This window comes from Neolamprologus brichardi, chromosome 20 (genome assembly GCF_056152115.1).
Source record: "Neolamprologus brichardi isolate AB-2024 chromosome 20, ASM5615211v1, whole genome shotgun sequence".
Lineage (NCBI taxonomy): Eukaryota > Metazoa > Chordata > Actinopteri > Cichliformes > Cichlidae > Neolamprologus > Neolamprologus brichardi.
Window position 1 is genome coordinate 25,509,821 of NC_142123.1, and position 17,333 is coordinate 25,527,153.

A 17,333-nucleotide genomic window follows, 5' to 3' on the forward strand; every position below is an offset into this window, starting at 1 on the left:
ATCAATAAAGAAGCATACAATACCTTGAGCATTTGCAGTGGCCATGATGAGCACTCCAGTTGTATGATGACCACAGAGAAAGGCACTGTTTGCTCAACCAACAATGTAAATGCTTAATGAAAGAAGGGGGAGATAAAGAGATAACTGATGCTTTATACTCAATCCCGTGGTATAAAACACACCATATGAGATATTAAACTGAGTTCATCCGGGTTCATCTTAATTTAGCGATGAACATAGATTAAAATATTTTGGAAGTAGTCCCAACAGTCATTACAAAAAGGTTCTATAATAATACCACTACTAGTTGGATATGAGCTTATGTGGGTTCTTTTATAAAAAGAAAGCTTTATTTTATTTAACAGAGAAAATAACATGTTTCCAACTTTGACAAAAAATCCCCTTGGCTTCATATACATCAGTATTTCAATAATCAACATTTCCATGAATCATCTGCGTCTGTTTTCCTTCATCACTGTGGTCTCTTCTTTCCGAGGAAGACTGTAAACTGTGATGGAGATGTCTGTGTGTTTGAAGACCTGATCCAGTATCTCTGACACGTTTGTCCACTTGAGTCGATCCAGGCCACAGCCGATACTGTCAGAGAAATAGATCAAGAATTTAACCACCACAGCAACTTAATAAATGCCACAATTAGTGGATTTTAAAATGAATTTGTTTATTATTATTTCTCTCAATTAAGGGTCACAAAAGAGAAAAGAAATTATACAAACCGAGGCATCGATATTCTTGATACTTGGTTCTTCAGGCAATGTGACCTCATGTCCTCCAGGCTCTGTCTCAGGCTGTCATAGGTGGGTTTCTGACTTGCCTTTTTCTTTGTGATCTACAATAAAGTAATAGAAAAACAACATTTCATTGCACTAACCACAACAGCTTTTGAATAAAATCTCTCGATTTGTCTTAAAGTGCACATCTAGTGAATTTTAATCAACATGTGTACCAGATAGTAGACAAAGCGTCCATCACTTTTCAGTACGGCACACTGTCCTGTCACTTTTTCTGTTTGGATTATAAAGAATAGAAAGACAGAAAGAAATATAATATCCACATTAGAACAAGGCTTGATAAAAAAAATGATTCATAAATCCCTAGACCCTCACTAACACACCGAAAAACACACACACACAAAAAGTTAGAAAGTTTATCAAAAACGTTTACTAGCCTGAGAACCAAACAAATCCAAAAGCAAAAACTCATGTGTCATTGCTGTGGCACAAAGTGTCTGGGCACTATCCTGTTCAAACACATCCTCCCTCTACTCTGCCAAGACATTTGATGTAATACTAGGTCTTGTTTGACACAAACATTTTAGAGAAAAACTGTTGAGGGAACTCTTGGCCTTTTGAATCTGACGTGCCATTTTTAACAATTAATATGGAAAAATAAAAACAAAAGAGCAACACGTGTTCGTTTCAAGTCAGTGTTACACCATCACAGCTCATCCGTGATTGTATGACTGTACTGCTATCTTTCTATTCAGAGACACTGTTTGAATCTGTTGTTAATATCCTTTTACAACCAAAAATAAAGCTTCCAGACTGAAGCGTCCACATGATCTGTCAGTGCCTTGCAAAGCATTCGAGTATCTTCGTGTTGTGTTTAGAGAGACCCTGCACCAAGTTGGCTGCTATTCATGCGAATAAAGTTGAGGTCTAAGCTTCTTTATGCAAAATTAGAGGCATCAGGTCCAACGTCGCCTCTGAAAACTCCCCAAAACTTTCACATGTTAAGGCAAAATTATTCAACCTATTCCTCACTTCAAATGTTCTCAGAAACAAAGTTCAGCAAGTTATTTTTGAAACATAAGAGAACGTTTCCAAACAAGTCAGCATGTTAGTGCAGTTTGTAACTTGTGAGGAGACAGTTTATGAAAAGAATTCATCCGGTCAAGTGCAGATGGGTGTTTGCTCAGTTTTAGGAGGTTATACAAGAGAGCGAGCACCTGTCAGTCATCCATTATGACGCTGGTAAGTGGCACGCCCAGCAGGATACAAATACAAAGTCACATTTACACATTTGTCATACGATACTACCTTGACTTTCTGTAAGAGTGAATGTCTGTGGAAGAATATGAGTTAATGTGTACACAGAGTCATACAAAATTGATACAATGTGATACTCTCAGACAGTGTAGAAAAAACTCCTGTTACAAAAGGAAAGCGAGTGAGGAAGAGGTTAAAGGCTTTTAACCTTTTAAAAAAAAACTGTCTCCATGCTGGTAAAATGATCACAAGACATCTTCATCTCTGATGAATCTTTAATAAAAGCGTTGACTTACTTTGCTCTTTTAACTCAGTCACCCCTTGAAACCTCTTTCTGAATTCCACAGCTATGCCTGCCCCCATACGGATGTCCTCGCTGATGCAGTGGGCCAGAGCTTCACGCGTAGGGCAGGAGAACAGGTCCCCGGTGACATAACTCAGCCTCCACTTGTGTTCTGCAGGCTAACCAGGAGGGGGCAGCATTAGACAATGTCGTGAAGCATAACGACGGAATAACAAATACAGTAAACACTGGTGTCTTAACGGAGAAACCCCAGAAACTGAAGTTTACCTTAGTTGTGTGGGTGCTGGCCGACATATGAGGTTCGGACGACATTGACAAGCGAGGGTAAAGCACTTGCAAGGCGACTTGATTTGCTGTTAAGTATCTTGAACACACACTACAAACACACGGAAGTATCGACATTCAATTTCTGCTGGAAGACCTGTTTGCTAGTTTGCACAGTACGCTGCACGCTAGTATGTCGCTCGTATGACTTAAAAACTGCTACCTGCAGAAAGCTGTTTAACTTACGTATATAACACCGTTCTCTGAAGGTTAGTTGGTTTGGAAGTGTATGAAAAGCTGCTACGTAACATATCATCTCGCGAGAAATAGCGAGACCTTGTGGACGATCACGCCTTCGGAATGTGAAGGTTTGTCAGATAAATATGCAAAACGAATAATTTAACCTTTTCATTAGAATAATTGCAAAGCATACTTTAATAGAAACCCATTTTTAACACTATACACTAATGTTTGTGTTTAGAAGTCTTTTATTCAACGCCTATCAATAAAAGTTGGCTACTTCCTGTGGTCTCCTAAATTTATTTGGTGTTTTATGTTTTAAGAAATTCACATTTCACATTTATTGTGATTTATTAATATGTTTATTGGATAACTCTTTTTTTGCGTATATTATTACATATAAGAAAATAAAGCAAGGGCACACAAACCAAAACCTACATCATCATACACAGCAATAAATGAAAGCTTGTGAAAATCTCAGCACTGATGTGGACATGTATCTAAATATGATACAACAGCATATAGCACATTAGCAGTCAGACAGTATCAGTGTTTTATTTTATATACATATAAACTGCAATATACACAAAATCACAATATGAATAGTTACACATCAGGATTGTGCATGACAGACTGACGGTCTGTGCTTCCCCCTAGAAGTCCGCACTACGGCGTCGCTCATTGAGCCAGTCTCCGGGGTTCACATCCATCTGCAGCATCTTCATCACCCACTTGTCCCTCCGTGCTCCATCGATGAACTCATCCAGTGAGAGCTCCCCTAAGTGACGCAGGACAGTTATTCTTTGAGTTATTCTTAGTATATATTTCTTCATTCCTGATAGATGACCATTGCAAAGCTTGCACCCACCTATCCTTTTAATATAAACAAGCAATAACGAATACGCTTACAATTTTACAATTAGTGCTTCACAATGCCACAGCTGCCCGACACAGACGTTTTAAATCATCCATGGAACATTTTAAGCCGTCAGAAACCATTGCAAACACTCACCATCCCCATTTTCATCAACCAGCTCAAATATCCGGTCAACCACTTGGTCTGGGGTCAGCAGATTACATTCTTCATCCAGCTCTCCATGGCAGGCTTTCTTCAGCCGATAAATGGACTGAGAGTTACAGAAAAAGATGTTACAGTGACTCCTTCACTGACTAAAGTTCATTAGTCAGTCAATTCAGCTGCATAATATCAACTATGCAGAACACATGGAGACTTTAAAATAGTAAATATTACCTCCACAATTTCTAGAAGCTCTGTTTTGTCGATGCACCCGCTTCCATCTTTGTCATACATTTTGAATGTCCATTTAAGTTTATGCTCCAGTTTTCCCCGAAGGACTAAGTTCAAAGCTGCCACATACTCCAAGAAATCAATGGTGTTGTCCTGTGTGCACACAAGGTTCAAATGTTGTGAAGGAATACAAGGATGTGACTAAGAACCTAAATGTTTACTTCAGTGTGGACTTTAACCTGTCAGAGAATAGGGAAAATTATCCATTATTCCTAGAGCTAAGCTGAAACATCCAGTTTGCTTGCTGTGCATACCCTGAAAACCCAAAAAGTATTCTCAGTGAAATTGATACATGAACGTTTATGACATTTTTCCTCACTTGTACAAATTAAGTTAGCCCTCAAAATTGCTGCAAATGAGTTTTCTGCCCTTCAAATGATAAAATGATAATGGGCATCAGCTGAAACAGCACAAGCAACCTTCCGAATCAACAAATGTGTATTAATATCTTGTCCTGCTGTGTAGTTTGGTAACAATGTTAAAATGAGACAGAACTGAAGCTTGTACTTACTCCGTTTTTGTCAAATGCTCGAAACATGTTTTCAATGTAATCTGCAGCTTCCTTGTTATGAGTAACGCCAAAAAAACTCTTGAACTCGTGCATGAACAGCGTTCCGCTTGGGCATTCCACAACAAATTTTTTGTACCATTCCTGCAGCTCCGCCACATCGATTTCCTTGTCTTGGTCACTCTCTTCACTCAGGCGTTGACCCATGTTGGTAATATTTTTATTCTTGCTGAAAATCACAAATATTATCTCTTACATTACACAAACCTGGTTTGACCTGGTTACATTTTTTAAGCTTCCACCTACATTACAAAATGAAAAAAGTGCTCAGTTACAGAGCCAGTGGCTGTGGCTAAGTTTGTGCAAATCAGCAAAAACCAAATTGACCAATATGGCATGAAAGTCCATAGAAGCTGAATTGTTATTCGGCTCTCAATTGTGGCAAATCCCTACTGAAAGTGAGGATGAGACACAGACTGCTATGGATCACATGATAAAGGATTAGAAATGAACACTTGTCAAATTCAATTAGTCCACAGCCAGATTATGAGAAGATTGTGCTGCTGCTTGTATCTATACTAAACTAGAAGAAAAACATTACTGTGTGTAATGGTTGTGGGGGGAAATGACATAAAAGGGTTCCAAGGATCTCTGATTTCATTCAATTTTCACAAATTAAAATGTATTATTATTTAATTAGATGATTTAAATTTACATTAAGGCATAAAATGCCAAAGGTAAGCTAAGGCCTAAAGTCTGTATAGTGTATAAAAGTTTTGAATCGAGTGATTTAAGGCTTTACAAAGCAGAGCTGGAATTCAAATTTTAGTTTTTGAGGTTATATAATTGAGGGGAAAATCAAATGAATTGATAGAATGATCAAACAAAAGGTCAAGCACATTAAAATAAAGTATTACCTGTGGACTAATAGGTAATCTATTCCAAAATAGAAAGCTCCTGACCCGTCTGATAATTCACTCAGCTCAGTCCTTTAGTTATCCCTGGAAACCCTGACCTTCAGGTGCCAGGTAATTAACTGGTACCCTGATTACTCTATGAATGCCCACTCTAGTCTTACTGAAGCCTATAATAAAATTGTTGTCACTAGTGATGTGCATTTAAATCCACCTCATATCTCAAAATAGAAATTCTATTTTGGAAAAGGGTCAAACATCAAGCAGGCTTTTGTTGTTTTGTTTTTGGGGGTTTTTTTTAGTAGAAAGCAGACTTGGAAACAGCTATACTTTTTCAATAGAACACCAGCATTAGCAGGATCTTATCTTTTGTTTATAGGTGAAAACATGGCTTGGCCCACTTCCTTCCTGGCTAAAATATGCGCTGACAACAGGAATAGTGATAATCTTAGCTTAGAGGTTTCAAGGCCATTGAGGAGTCACTGGATGATATCCTTGCACGATTAAAATGATTCACACCTCCTGTCTTACACAAGAGATATTCCCCCTCATCCAGTCATCGTACAAAGGCTTTTACCTGTGCTGATCACCCGTTTCTACACCCATGCCTGGCAGTTTTCTGTAATATATATATATATATATATATATATATATATATATGACATTGTTACTTCTAGAGTTTTAGCTTAGTAAAATAATGTCACAGAGAACTGCTGCAAGCTGGTTATTTTCTCTTTTTTATACCTTTCTCTATAAACTATAAGACTGCAGGGGAAGATCCCAGTAGATCAGCAGTTTCAGACCAGCCCGTTTAGCAACAAAAGTCAGTCAAATCACCCTTTCTTCCTATTCTGAGACTTGCTTTGAACTTTAACAAGTCTTCGTGACCAAGTCCAAATGCCTCAATGCCATTTACATTAAACATTTGCACCTAATAATGTGGCTGTTGAAAAACACTAGGCATGCTATCAAACTCATGTTTTGGCTAAGGTTATGGTGTACCACCAGCATATAAATAAACTATGCTAACATTGATGTATATATCGCTGAAAGCGGAAAGTCTGAGTGGAACGATTTCACAAGTGTGACTAAAATGCTAGATATCAACAGATAGGTGATACAGGCAACAACTGTACATAAAATTTCATATTTTTCTCTGGGCTAAAATTTTATAATGTCAGGAAATGTTTCTATTCTCATAACATTTTGAGTGCAGCTAAACAATAATTCCCAGAACACAATTGTTGTGTTAACATTAACCCGGATAAGCAACTCCCTTAACACCAGCTGGGCAAAGTACACTTCAAATTTCAGCATTTATTGCTTTCCATGAATACTATGATACAAGCGCAAGCCTTCAGTTTCCAGCGATGATCAGTTTTACGAAGGCAGTGGACATTTATTACAAGTCTACAAAAACTGATTTACATACTGATAGATACTGTAAAAATTCCTAATTATCAAAAGTGACGACTGTAAACTAAGGTATGACATACATAAAGTGTAAAAGTACCTTGTATTCTGTTTACAGGGCTTGATGCAGAAATGGCTACCCTTAAGCAAAAGCAATATTCTATCTAACCAAACTGGTTACTACAATACCGTTTTATACTGGCTTCATAGAATGAAAACCAAAACTATAACATTTTCCACATCCTTCAAGGGGTCAAAGCTGACAAGTGCAAGATAATGTTAATAAGAAATATATTTACGGTATGTGCTTCATAGAAAAAGCAAACGGAAATATGTGAAGCATTGCTTCACATTCTATATGGCAGGTGTCCTCGTTCACCTTAAGAGACACATTCATTAGTGAGATAGTCAAAACAACTGTGCTTAGGCTAAAACAAACTCTATCAAACATATCTTTATGGAAATACATGCCGAATGAATGAATTCAGAGTACATCAGTTACATTAGTTATTAGGGTTAAATTATTACGTTCAGATATAAAAATCAAGGAAAAAAGATTAGAAAAACTTTTAGTCAACAGTGAAAAAGGCAGTCTCCATAATCTTCTTTTACATCCATGCCTTCCAGTTTAAAGACCAGGTGATGTGTGGCCTTGAGAATTGAAACTGATTAGGACAAAAAGATCCTTCTGTGAGGAATCTAGAGGTTCACATCACTCTTGGTCCTTACAGGTCCACAGTGCTACAGATATACCCTTGGTGTGGTATCATACAGTGTAAAAAAGAAAAAAAAAAAGTCAGATGGCAGACAGGCCTCGAAGTTAGTCAAGTTCCCCAGGCTCTATCGCAGTCTCTGCACTGTTTGAAATGCCAGTAACGCCCTCTGTTGACAAGTCTGGTGAATTACTGGAAGAGGGGATCTGCTTGTCACTGCTTAAGTCATCTCCATCGCTGCTGTTTCCTTCCCCACTGTCCAGCTCAAAACTTTCCTCTGATGGAACAGGCTGCTCAGATTCGTCGACAGTGCTATCGCTCTTCAGACTGTGGTCAGCCGTATCCTCAGATGAGTCTTCTTCCACCTCAGAGGGTCCTGATTGTGTGCTTTTTGGCTCTGGAAGCAAAGTAGAAGGTATTTTAACATGATGTTTTAAGTGACATTCTGCGGCAACTAACTTGTAGGCTATCCAGCTGAATATGTCAATTTAAAGACTAGTGCAATAATACTTTAATATGGAAAGACACATCAATGCACTTTTATCAGAAGCTAAGAAGGTATAAGGTGAGAGATTTTCACAAAACTATTCAGAACATTTGCCTGTTTGAAAGGTACAGAAATCTTGCTTTAACTTTAGGCTAACTAGGTTTTAGTCAGTTTGCATTGATGTTCTACTACAGAAAAATAACATCTGCCAAGAGATCTGTACTAAAAAGATCTATGTTGTCTTTTTTGCAACACGTATAAGCTCCTGTGTATTTGGACTTATAAGAATGCAACTATTATGAAGACACTATCAATTACTGTAGTGTCAGAAGTTATAAAATAGCCTAAATAAGATCATGAACACATACCATGATTGTCCGATACACTAGGTGTGTCACAAGATGTTCCACTTTTGTATTCTTGACCACAGGAGTGTTTTGAAGACTCTGGTGTCTCTGGCGAGCTCTCTGGCGAGCTCTCTGGCCCTTGATGGCAAGACGACTCATTTTTTTCATTTGTTGTTTCATTCTCCTCCGTTTCATCAAATTTCAGTCTCTTCACCTCTTGCTTATCACCATCAGAATCCTCTTCTTCTGGGTGTTTATTCTTTATCCCACTATTTGGCGTCATCTCACCTTCTGATAGTGAGGTTTCACTGAAACAAACACAGGAAAATCTGTTAAACAGATTATATACTGAAATGCCAGCCGATGAGTTGCTCTTTGTTTTTTTCTTAAGGCAGGATCTTGACAAAACCTAATTATAAACAAGAGGTCAAGAGAGGAGATATAAATAAACTAACAAAAAACTAAAAAGCAGGAATTAGTGTAGTGTAGTAGTGTGTCAAGAGTATAACACACTCTTGATTGGACATATTACCAGATCAAACAATTTACCTTACGCAATGCTCCTCCACCTCCTCTGTGGCTGGCTCTGGTTCTTTGCTGACTGGACAATCAGGGAGCCCGTTGGTGGAAAGTGATGTTGGCAATGACAGCTTTGGTCTGTTAAGTGGTTTTGGTGTGCCTGGCCCATTCACATTTCTACTCCAAAAGAACAAACTATTATTTCTGACAGGCAAGATAGCTTTGTCTTTACTATACTGTGGTTGTCCTTATGTAATTTGGCTTTAAAATTTTCCCACTTGCTAGCAGTTTATGAAGCAATTTCAAATTTGTATAAATCAGTCACTGACATTTTGCACCCACCTGTCTGTATACAGAGAAGAGTTGCCAGGAAACATCACCCCATTCATTCTGTTTATACTGGATGCCCCATTTTTCCTTTAAAGAGGTAGAAAGGCACAAAAAAACCCCAACTGTCTGTTAAATGGCTGCCGTAAGTGTGACTCAATAATAATGCATAAAATCTCAGGGGACCATTACTGTCAACAGAAGCAGCTTGAGAAAAATACAGCACACAGAAGAGCAAAAGAAACAGAATCTTAACAGCCAATGTACTCACTCTGATGTCGGGTAGATACAGCTCACCACCATTACATTCTGAAAAGGAGAAAAAATATAAGCTTTTTTTTCAAGCCATGAAATTTACATTTACATTCTGATATGCTAATATTGTTTATCTTTTTGTTCAAATACTAAGATAATATGGTTTATTGCTCACCTTCTCCAAACCCCTGAGAAACTTGTCTGTTCCTGTGTAGTTTCGCCTAGGGTCCATAAGGAGTTCACACAGACGCTGAATGGTGAATGGGATTCTGTAAAGTTAGAGAAATATTTAGGATCAGGGAACAGATGATGATGAGTATAAGCAAGTAAGAGTTTAATACATGGAGCAAAAAAAGAGAGAGAAAAAAGAATAATCTGCAATTATCTGGTCAGCCACAGTCATAAATGATCACAAGCTATGATGGAAATAATTTAATGAGATTGCTTATTAACATAACACTTCATATAGTTTGTTTTAAAGTGTTAAAAGTGTTCCCAGTGCACACACCAATTGCTCAAATACAGATATTTGAGAGCAAGGTAATGATTTTAGGACCTAAAAAGGCTACTTCCAACTAAATACGTTACTTTGCAAAATATGCACAAAAACTATTCTCACTGAAGGCAGAATCAATAGATCTGCTTCACCAAAGACACTGTTGAATACACCCAGGCTACTAAGCAGGAGACGCTAGCAGTTGGTGATGTGAGGCCCAAAAGTAAACAAATGACTCCATCGAGCATTGCTGGAGCGCTCGCTAGTTGTACTCTATATGATAGTAAGATCACATCCCAGGTAGAAAACATTGTTAATTTTTTATGTCACAATATTGTGCAACCTCCCAAAGAGTTATAATGTTAAGATACCTTGGGTATTGTTAAACACTTCTTTTATTCTTTTAATTAAAATTTCCAGGGGAAAACACTCTGCTGTGTCACTGCTATTGCACTATAAGCCTGCTGTTGGCATCTTGTTTCAGTAGATTCACACTGCAGTCACACTGCCTGCAAGATTCAATTAGCAATTCAGTATTTTTTCACCTATCAGAAATATTATTATTGCAGATTTTCTTAATATATTGTGATATAATGTATGAGGGTATATTGCCCACCCTGTTAGACACAGTGCAGCACACAGTGGGCAGAATAAAATATGAGTAAACCTCGTACATTTTTTATATAAAATGCATGCTCAAACGTTTTTGTGGTTATGTTTTGATTTAACAGACAGCATATAAGAATACCAATAATAAAAACTATTGGTTAAAACTCAGTCACTACTGAAGTTGTGACTAAGGATTTGTTTACCATTGCTCATTATAATCTCAACTCACCCATTGTATCCATCCACTATTTTTAAGATCCTCTTCTTCATTTCTTCAAATGGGACAAACTCTACATTGGGATTATGTGGTCCTCTCTGTTCTGGTGTTGCAGCATGAAAATCATCCATGACTTTTTCCAATTTAAACATGAAGTATGTTTTGAACTGTGACCATGGGATCCTGTAAGACAATGCAAGTTTGCTTTAAACAAATCTGTTAGGGCACTGCTGATTTTATTTGCAGGAAAACTGATGTCAGTATTTCTGTTTGGCAAAAAAAAAAAGTTGTGTAAAATTGTTAAGTGCAGTTGTGTAAAATTTAATGGGTGTAGCCATCGTTCTTGACATGTACCCATGGTACTCACATCGGTTGCCCCGTCTTGGCAATATGACACAAAAATTGCTCCAATGGGGGACAGGTGTCTTTCTTCCCTTTCTTCTCAAAATCTGCAAAAGCCAACATTAAGGAACAAAAAGAAAGTTTAACTTTAATAACTTTAAAACAAGCTAGGAAACAACGCTGATCCCCAAGATAATGAAACAAATGCATGCGGCTGCACTGAACTAAATATAAAAGTTGAATACTTTTAAAATAACCTGAGAAGATAATGTTTGGTTTCAGGCTTCTCCAAATTACAGTGACATCAATTAAAATATTTACTGCTGCATCAAGAGAAAATACATTTATTAAAGAAGACCAAATGTTAAGTGCAACTTCATAAAATCCCCAAACCGTTCTCAGTTAACTATATGGAAAGTTCCCACAAGTTAGTTAGCTAGCATTGTATTGTTAGCAGCATGTTGTGACGTTATCAAGCTAGCTGTTTACATAATCGCTAAGCGTCCGTGGGGAAATAAAAAGGTGTAAAGTGTGTGAAGACGAAATTTTTGCATGCAGAAGACAGCATTAAAATGGTGAAATCATGCAGAGACTAAATTCAGAGACGCTAGATGCTTCTTCTAAACGCCAGTTGTTGTTGATAAGCTAAGTTACGAGATAACGTAGTTAGCAAACATGAGACATTTTGCTCAGGGCATTAAACCAAACATAAAGGAAATAATTAAGCTAATAATAGCTCATTTAACAACTGCAAACATTGCCTTGAAACGCTTCCAACAATGCGTCGATGTCCATTGCTGTGGCCAGTCACAGGCAAGAAATACTTGCAGGTTAGTATCACGTTAGCAGGTAGCAACCCAACAAAGCTGGTGGCAGTGACGACTGCGCATGTCAGCAATTACGTATTCGCATTTGCGGAAGACGCGAAGATCAACAAAGCAGAGCTCTACCCCCGCAAAGAAATAAGTTGCTAAAATTAAAATACTTGTTATTCTCGCCGCAGGGGTATTAATATTTTCATTTACTGGATGTGCAGGATTACGTGACGGAAACTTCTCGATCGCTCTGGCGTGCTGTAGATGCCGCAGGCAGTCAGCGGGGCGTCATCGTTTTGTGTTGTGACGGCGCAAACCGGTGAAGCGACCAATGAGTCAGCAGCTGATCGTGGTTAGTTTTACCTAAGGAGCCTATATATTTACACCGCGGACGACGGCAACAGTGAAAGCAAGACATCTGCTAGTTTTTAATACGTGGTCACTTGGTTTTCAGTGGTAACGATGGCAGTTCCAGTAGCTGCATTACAACTGAGCTCATCATCCAGCCCGAGTCTGCTGGAGCACAACATTCATATCAGTGACAGAAATTTGGGAGGGATTTCTAATAACAATAACAATGGAAATGACACCCTGCCTTTACATTCTCCGTGGACATTCTGGCTCGACAGGTAAGAAACTGTTTAATTTCACCTACTCCCGCTTGTCTTAGCAGTTGCTGTAGTTGTCTGGGTTAACTCTTTGTTGTTGACCTCTTATGGAGAACAAAGAGGGGAAATGAATTTATCAGGCCTCTAGTGTAAGTCAGGCATCGCAGCTTAGATAATATAACAATTGATCTTAACAGCAAAACTCGGATTGTTGTTGTTTTTTCTTTATTTAATCAGAAAAGAACATTGCAGGAGATGCACATACAAAATTCTTGGTCATGGTGATGCAGCTTATCTGCCAACTGTTTCCTGTCTGACCTACATAAACAATTCCTCTTCTTGGAAGGATCTTAAAATAAGCAAAGGGTGTAATTATGACTGGCTGGCTGAATATTAATAACTCTGCGTGATTTCAGATAAGGTCACTGTACGTTCTTATTAGCACAGGTGTTATTCTGTTGCTGCTCATGTGATTGTTATTGTTTAGTGAGTCACTACTTCTGTTTAAGTAAAATTTACTTTTACTTCTCAATAAAGTTTCTAGTTTGACACTAAGTAATCAGAGCCGAACATAAGCAACACTGAGTTACACAAGCCCATCGTCCACTGTGTGTACAAATCAGAGGGTGCAGTGTTCAAACGGGGTCAGTGTTGTTTACTGTTTACTGGCGTTTTTGTCATCTGATCCCCCCCCCCCCCCCCCCCAAAAAAAAAACAAACAAAAAAAAAACCACTCTACCCCATCCTGTCTGCTCAGAGGACATGATTCGGACACATGTGATTAATATAGCTCAGAAAAACGGTTTATTTAGTTGATCTGAGATATTTACAAGCTTGAATTTAAGAAAGAAAAGATGGTAGAATCTGATTTTCTTTTTTTCGTAATAGATCTCTACCAGGAACAACAGCAGCTGAGTGTGAGTCAAACTTGAAGAAAATCTACACTGTGGAGACTGTCCAGGTACGATGAATACACAAAGTGGTTGTACATTTGTTGGTGGTTGGTGTTTAAAATGTTTGTGATTGATGTCTTTGTATTTAAACGCAATTCATAATTTTATTCGAAGTACTCTCAGCTCTTGACTAAGCGTCTTGTAATAGGAATGCCAGTTTATCACTGGGTGTGTGTAGGTAAGAGTAATGAGGAAGTTATTTTTGGCCACTGCAAAATATCATCAAGGCCAAATGTCTGTACTCTGTGTGTTGGTAAATGGTTCAATAAAATGACCCATTTCCTCTGTTCACCTTTGCTCTGGAGTAGAACTTTTGGAGAGTTTACAACAACATACCTGGGGTCTCCAGCTTGCCACTGAGATGGAGCTATCATCTGATGAGAGGAGAACGAAAACCACTCTGGTGAGCTGAACCTCAAGAACAACATTTGTTTTCACATGATGTCATTTTTATAATTTGTAACGGCACTTCCTTGTTTGCATACAGGGAAGAAGAAAGCAATGCCAAAGGTGGTGTGTGGAAAATGAAAGTACCCAAAGAATGCACTGTAAGTTATACAACACATTTAAGTGTTTATTTTGTACACTATCTACTTTCATGATCATTAAATAAAGCTGTCTTCTCATTTATAGTCTGCTGTGTGGAAGGAGTTGCTTTTGGCTATTATTGGAGAGCAGTTCAGTGATTATTGTGCTGCAGGTAAATTTTTTTTAAATGTTCTTGATTGTGATTATATATTTTTTAAATTATTATTATTATTATTATTGTTATTATTATTATTATAGTCTGTAAAACACCATTGCTATTATAGCTTGCAAACACTATGAGTCAGAAATGCTTAATAATTATTTTTTATTTTTTACAGAGGATGAAGTAGTTGGAGTCAGCGTTAGTATAAGAGACAGAGAAGATGTCGTTCAGGTCTGGAATGGAAATGCTTCTTGTGTTAACGAGTCAAACATCATAGGAAGGATCAACGAGCTCCTTCCACAAGTACCTTTTAAAGCGGTGTTTTATAAACGTGAGTATTTTCTTCTTTTCTTTGGGTGCGGTATCATCATTTTTAATGACTGAAATTATGAGATGTGATAAGATCTTCTGTTATATTTCAGCCCACGAGGAGCACCATGCTTTCGAAGGAGGTAGATCAAGACATTAGCAATTCTCAAGAACCTTTTTTTGTGTGTGTTTGTTTTGTTTTGCTCATGAACGTGTTTTAATTTTCTTTTTTGGGGGGGGGGGGGGTTTGTGATAATACTGGGGAAAATTTTGGAGCATTCGATTTGCTTCATGTATCATCTTAATTACCTCAATGTAGTTCACGTATAAAGCCTCAAAGTCAAGGAAATTTCACATCTTTTAAGTATTATTGTCATACATGATAAAAAAATATCATTGTTTTAGTCTAAAGTAAAAGCCATTTTAGTTTAAATATGTCTACAGCAGTATTTGTATGTTTAGGTTTTTTTTTTTCTTTTCTTTTATTACTGCACAATTTTACAGAATTGTAACCAAAACAGTAACTCATGTAGATTTATTCTAGCTTACTTTGTGTAGTTTACCAAGAACATAAAAAGCTAGGTCTTTGAACTACATCTAATTTTGGGGCAAATTTTAGCAAAGAAAGTATCACAAGCAAACCTTTATATTAACAACACATTACACAGCTTTTCTAGCCAACAATTTTATCTTTTTGTAAATTACAGTAAGAAAATACTGTTGTCTGTTCAGGACAAGATGAATAATTAGTATTCTGTAAGGCGACTATTTGAACATAAATTGCACTTTTTTTTAAAATTTTCTTGTGTAGAATAAGAGGAATGGGGAAAGGAATATGTTAGTGTTACAATAAAGTGACCTTGGTGCACAAGACACCTTGAGTAGATGCTGAGAAATATATGCAATAATTTCTATTCTGTAGGAAATTTGCCGTGTTGTGGTTGTCATTTTTATTTAAGCCTCTGCTCCATATCAAGCACTTTGTACTGTGTATATAAGACGTCTGATAATCCCTCTGGAGTTAACAGCATATGGAGTTGTGGTAACTGAGACCAAATACAATTTGGTTTTGTGTCACCTTTTCTAATCAAGTGCAATGTTTTTATGTATTCTCTTAAGTCTGAAGTACATAAAACTGCCCCCAGGAAATATGACCAATAAATACACAACACACAGAAATCTATCACGAGGGCACAAAGAAGCTGTTGCTGTTTGGAGCCAATTTAAATATTTTTAAGAAGAGACGTTATTGTAGCAGCAATGCCAAAACTGCAGGAAAAAAAGTTCATTAGTGATAATTTATTTCTGTTGAACTAAGGTGGTTTCAGTTTCTCGAAAATTCATTGCCTCTGTTTAAGCATTGTCAAAATTCATGTTAATATGTCTCACCAAAGGCGTCTTTTCAACAGAGCTTTTTTTTTTTTTTTTTTAACTGATACTGCAATACTCATACAATTGACTTGATTTCCACAAAATTACCATTGACACCAACAGAAAGACTGCTGCTGTTATTTATCAATCAAGTGTTGACGTATTTGTAATGTGGCTCAGCTTCAGAACTCTGCTAGATGAATATAGCACTTGCCAAAATTGCTTTCTTTAACCCGTAATGTTCCATTTTTATAGTAACGTTAAGAGCACATACTGTAGGATAAGAGAATAACAATAGCGTTTCCTTGCACATGTACAGCTGACTAGTCATTGCAGATCTCAGACCTTGTAACTGATTGTTGATCTTGGATGGTGCCTTGTGTTCATCAGCAGTTTACATTGTTAAAGTCTTCTGTTTGTATGATTTGTATGATGTTTAAAAGAAATAAAAATGTTATGTTCATAAAAATGTTCAAACTTTCATGTTTTTTCTTTCTTTTTATTAATACTTTTCTGCTATAATTTAATTAAACTGAATATGAAAGAATATACTGAAATTTTAGGTGTTATCATAATAGAAAAACACTGTTGACAGGAGTCCCAGAAAAGGTCATGTTTTAGATGTGTCTTCCCTTCTTCTTCTTGCCAAAGATCACTGCCTGAGCATTTAAGGTACTGTAATATATGCAGAGTAATCCTACACCCTATGGTACAGCGAATGGGGGAAAAATGATAAACTACTTCGTTTTTTTATTTTTTTTATTTTGTAACGTGGCTGTCGGTTTCCTAAGAAACAAAAATCAAATGTACTTATGGATTCGATTTCATGCCATCCACAGGTAAAATATCTCCCTCTTGCGGTCACATAGAAGCACGGGTATGCAAATAGAAAGGTCCATTTTCATCTCTTAACTCTAGTTGTCTTTGCTGAAGATTGTGTCGTTTTTGTTGTGATTATCATTAAGCCTTGCGGAGTTTTATCACCCGTAAGGTCCATATTAACAGCCCTGCCAAAAGTACTGAGCCAGAATTTTGTATTAATCAACGTTTAGAACGTACTAAAATAATATATGGCGAACCTACCTTCAACAGAAAAAGTGGAAATAGCGCCCTTTTGCACTAGACTGAGTAACCTCAGCGCATGCTAATGGTTAAAAACTACATAAATTAACACATCCTGTCACATATACTACGAAAATAATATGATTATTACTAATCCAGTTTAAAACGGTATTCATTTATTTTTTTTAAATATCCTTTAAATTCTGATACAGTAGAAGTTGTTTCTGTTGATTGAAACTTGAAGCCACCTATGC

At 37.2% G+C, this 17,333-nt stretch overlaps 5 protein-coding genes across 6 annotated transcripts in view; 1 reads left to right on the forward strand and 4 right to left on the reverse strand.

Annotated features, from left to right (window-relative positions):
- LOC102790759 (synaptotagmin-2-like) overlaps nt 1-42 on the reverse strand; it is a 65,261-nt gene extending 65,219 nt beyond the window's left edge. The window contains exon 1 of the mRNA XM_006794233.3: nt 24-42. The gene's annotated coding sequence lies outside the window, so the exon portion shown is untranslated. The remainder of the gene's footprint in view (nt 1-23) is intronic.
- Nucleotides 43-322: 280 nt separating this feature from the next.
- oard1 (O-acyl-ADP-ribose deacylase 1) lies at nt 323-2,928 on the reverse strand. Its single transcript, XM_006794230.3, has 6 exons — nt 2,821-2,928; nt 2,578-2,686; nt 2,303-2,468; nt 965-1,023; nt 735-847; nt 323-597 (listed from the first exon to the last, which is right to left on the reverse strand). Exons 1-6 carry the CDS (start codon nt 2,883-2,885, stop codon nt 450-452), a joined length of 660 nt encoding a protein of 219 aa, XP_006794293.2. The 5' UTR covers nt 2,886-2,928; the 3' UTR covers nt 323-449.
- A 225-nt stretch (nt 2,929-3,153) lies between these two features.
- guca1b (guanylate cyclase activator 1B) lies at nt 3,154-5,102 on the reverse strand. The gene is made up of 4 exons (XM_006794229.2): nt 4,635-5,102; nt 4,067-4,216; nt 3,827-3,941; nt 3,154-3,592 (listed from the first exon to the last, which is right to left on the reverse strand). The coding sequence occupies exons 1-4, from the start codon at nt 4,836-4,838 to the stop codon at nt 3,468-3,470; spliced, it is 594 nt and encodes a 197-aa protein (XP_006794292.1). The 5' UTR covers nt 4,839-5,102; the 3' UTR covers nt 3,154-3,467.
- A 1,740-nt stretch (nt 5,103-6,842) lies between these two features.
- LOC102789401 (serine/threonine-protein phosphatase 4 regulatory subunit 2-like) lies at nt 6,843-12,178 on the reverse strand. The gene is made up of 9 exons (XM_006794226.2): nt 12,032-12,178; nt 11,296-11,377; nt 10,941-11,111; nt 9,782-9,875; nt 9,623-9,660; nt 9,367-9,441; nt 9,055-9,201; nt 8,527-8,813; nt 6,843-8,068 (listed from the first exon to the last, which is right to left on the reverse strand). Exons 1-9 carry the CDS (start codon nt 12,063-12,065, stop codon nt 7,779-7,781), a joined length of 1,218 nt encoding a protein of 405 aa, XP_006794289.1. The 5' UTR covers nt 12,066-12,178; the 3' UTR covers nt 6,843-7,778.
- On the forward strand, nt 12,158-16,486 carry LOC102789705 (eukaryotic translation initiation factor 4E type 3-like). 2 transcript variants are annotated; one of them, XM_087833548.1, is made up of 7 exons: nt 12,158-12,714; nt 13,582-13,654; nt 13,955-14,049; nt 14,134-14,194; nt 14,280-14,346; nt 14,513-14,668; nt 14,741-14,801. In XM_087833548.1, the coding sequence occupies exons 1-7, from the start codon at nt 12,548-12,550 to the stop codon at nt 14,791-14,793; spliced, it is 672 nt and encodes a 223-aa protein (XP_087689674.1). In that variant the 5' UTR covers nt 12,158-12,547; the 3' UTR covers nt 14,794-14,801. The 2 variants fall into 2 exon arrangements, with proteins under 2 accessions (XP_087689674.1, XP_035765080.1); XM_035909187.2 differs by having other exon boundaries at nt 12,159-12,714; nt 14,760-16,486.
- The last annotated feature ends 847 nt before the right edge of the window (nt 16,487-17,333 follow it).

Coding starts and splice junctions, on each gene's coding strand:
- oard1 (XM_006794230.3), bottom strand. CDS start 2,885: ATGTTACGTAGCAGCTTTTCATACACTTCCAAACCAACTAACCTTCAG. Junction 2,469..2,577: donor CCAGCACCCACACAACTAAG/GTAAACTTCAGT, acceptor CCTCCTGGTTAG/CCTGCAGAACACAAGTGGAG. Junction 598..734: donor TCAAGAATATCGATGCCTCG/GTTTGTATAATT, acceptor TTTCTCTGACAG/TATCGGCTGTGGCCTGGATC.
- guca1b (XM_006794229.2), bottom strand. CDS start 4,838: ATGGGTCAACGCCTGAGTGAAGAGAGTGACCAAGACAAGGAAATCGAT. Junction 4,217..4,634: donor GAGCATTTGACAAAAACGGA/GTAAGTACAAGC, acceptor GTGTGCACACAG/GACAACACCATTGATTTCTT. Junction 3,593..3,826: donor GGTTGATGAAAATGGGGATG/GTGAGTGTTTGC, acceptor TGCGTCACTTAG/GGGAGCTCTCACTGGATGAG.
- LOC102789401 (XM_006794226.2), bottom strand. CDS start 12,065: ATGGACATCGACGCATTGTTGGAAGCGTTTCAAG. Junction 9,442..9,622: donor TGTATCTACCCGACATCAGA/GTGAGTACATTG, acceptor ACCTCTTTAAAG/GAAAAATGGGGCATCCAGTA. Junction 9,202..9,366: donor TCTTCTCTGTATACAGACAG/GTGGGTGCAAAA, acceptor CTTTTGGAGTAG/AAATGTGAATGGGCCAGGCA.
- LOC102789705 (XM_087833548.1), top strand. CDS start 12,548: ATGGCAGTTCCAGTAGCTGCATTACAACTGAGCTCATCATCCAGCCCG. Junction 12,715..13,581: donor TGGACATTCTGGCTCGACAG/GTAAGAAACTGT, acceptor TTTTCGTAATAG/ATCTCTACCAGGAACAACAG. Junction 13,655..13,954: donor ACACTGTGGAGACTGTCCAG/GTACGATGAATA, acceptor GCTCTGGAGTAG/AACTTTTGGAGAGTTTACAA.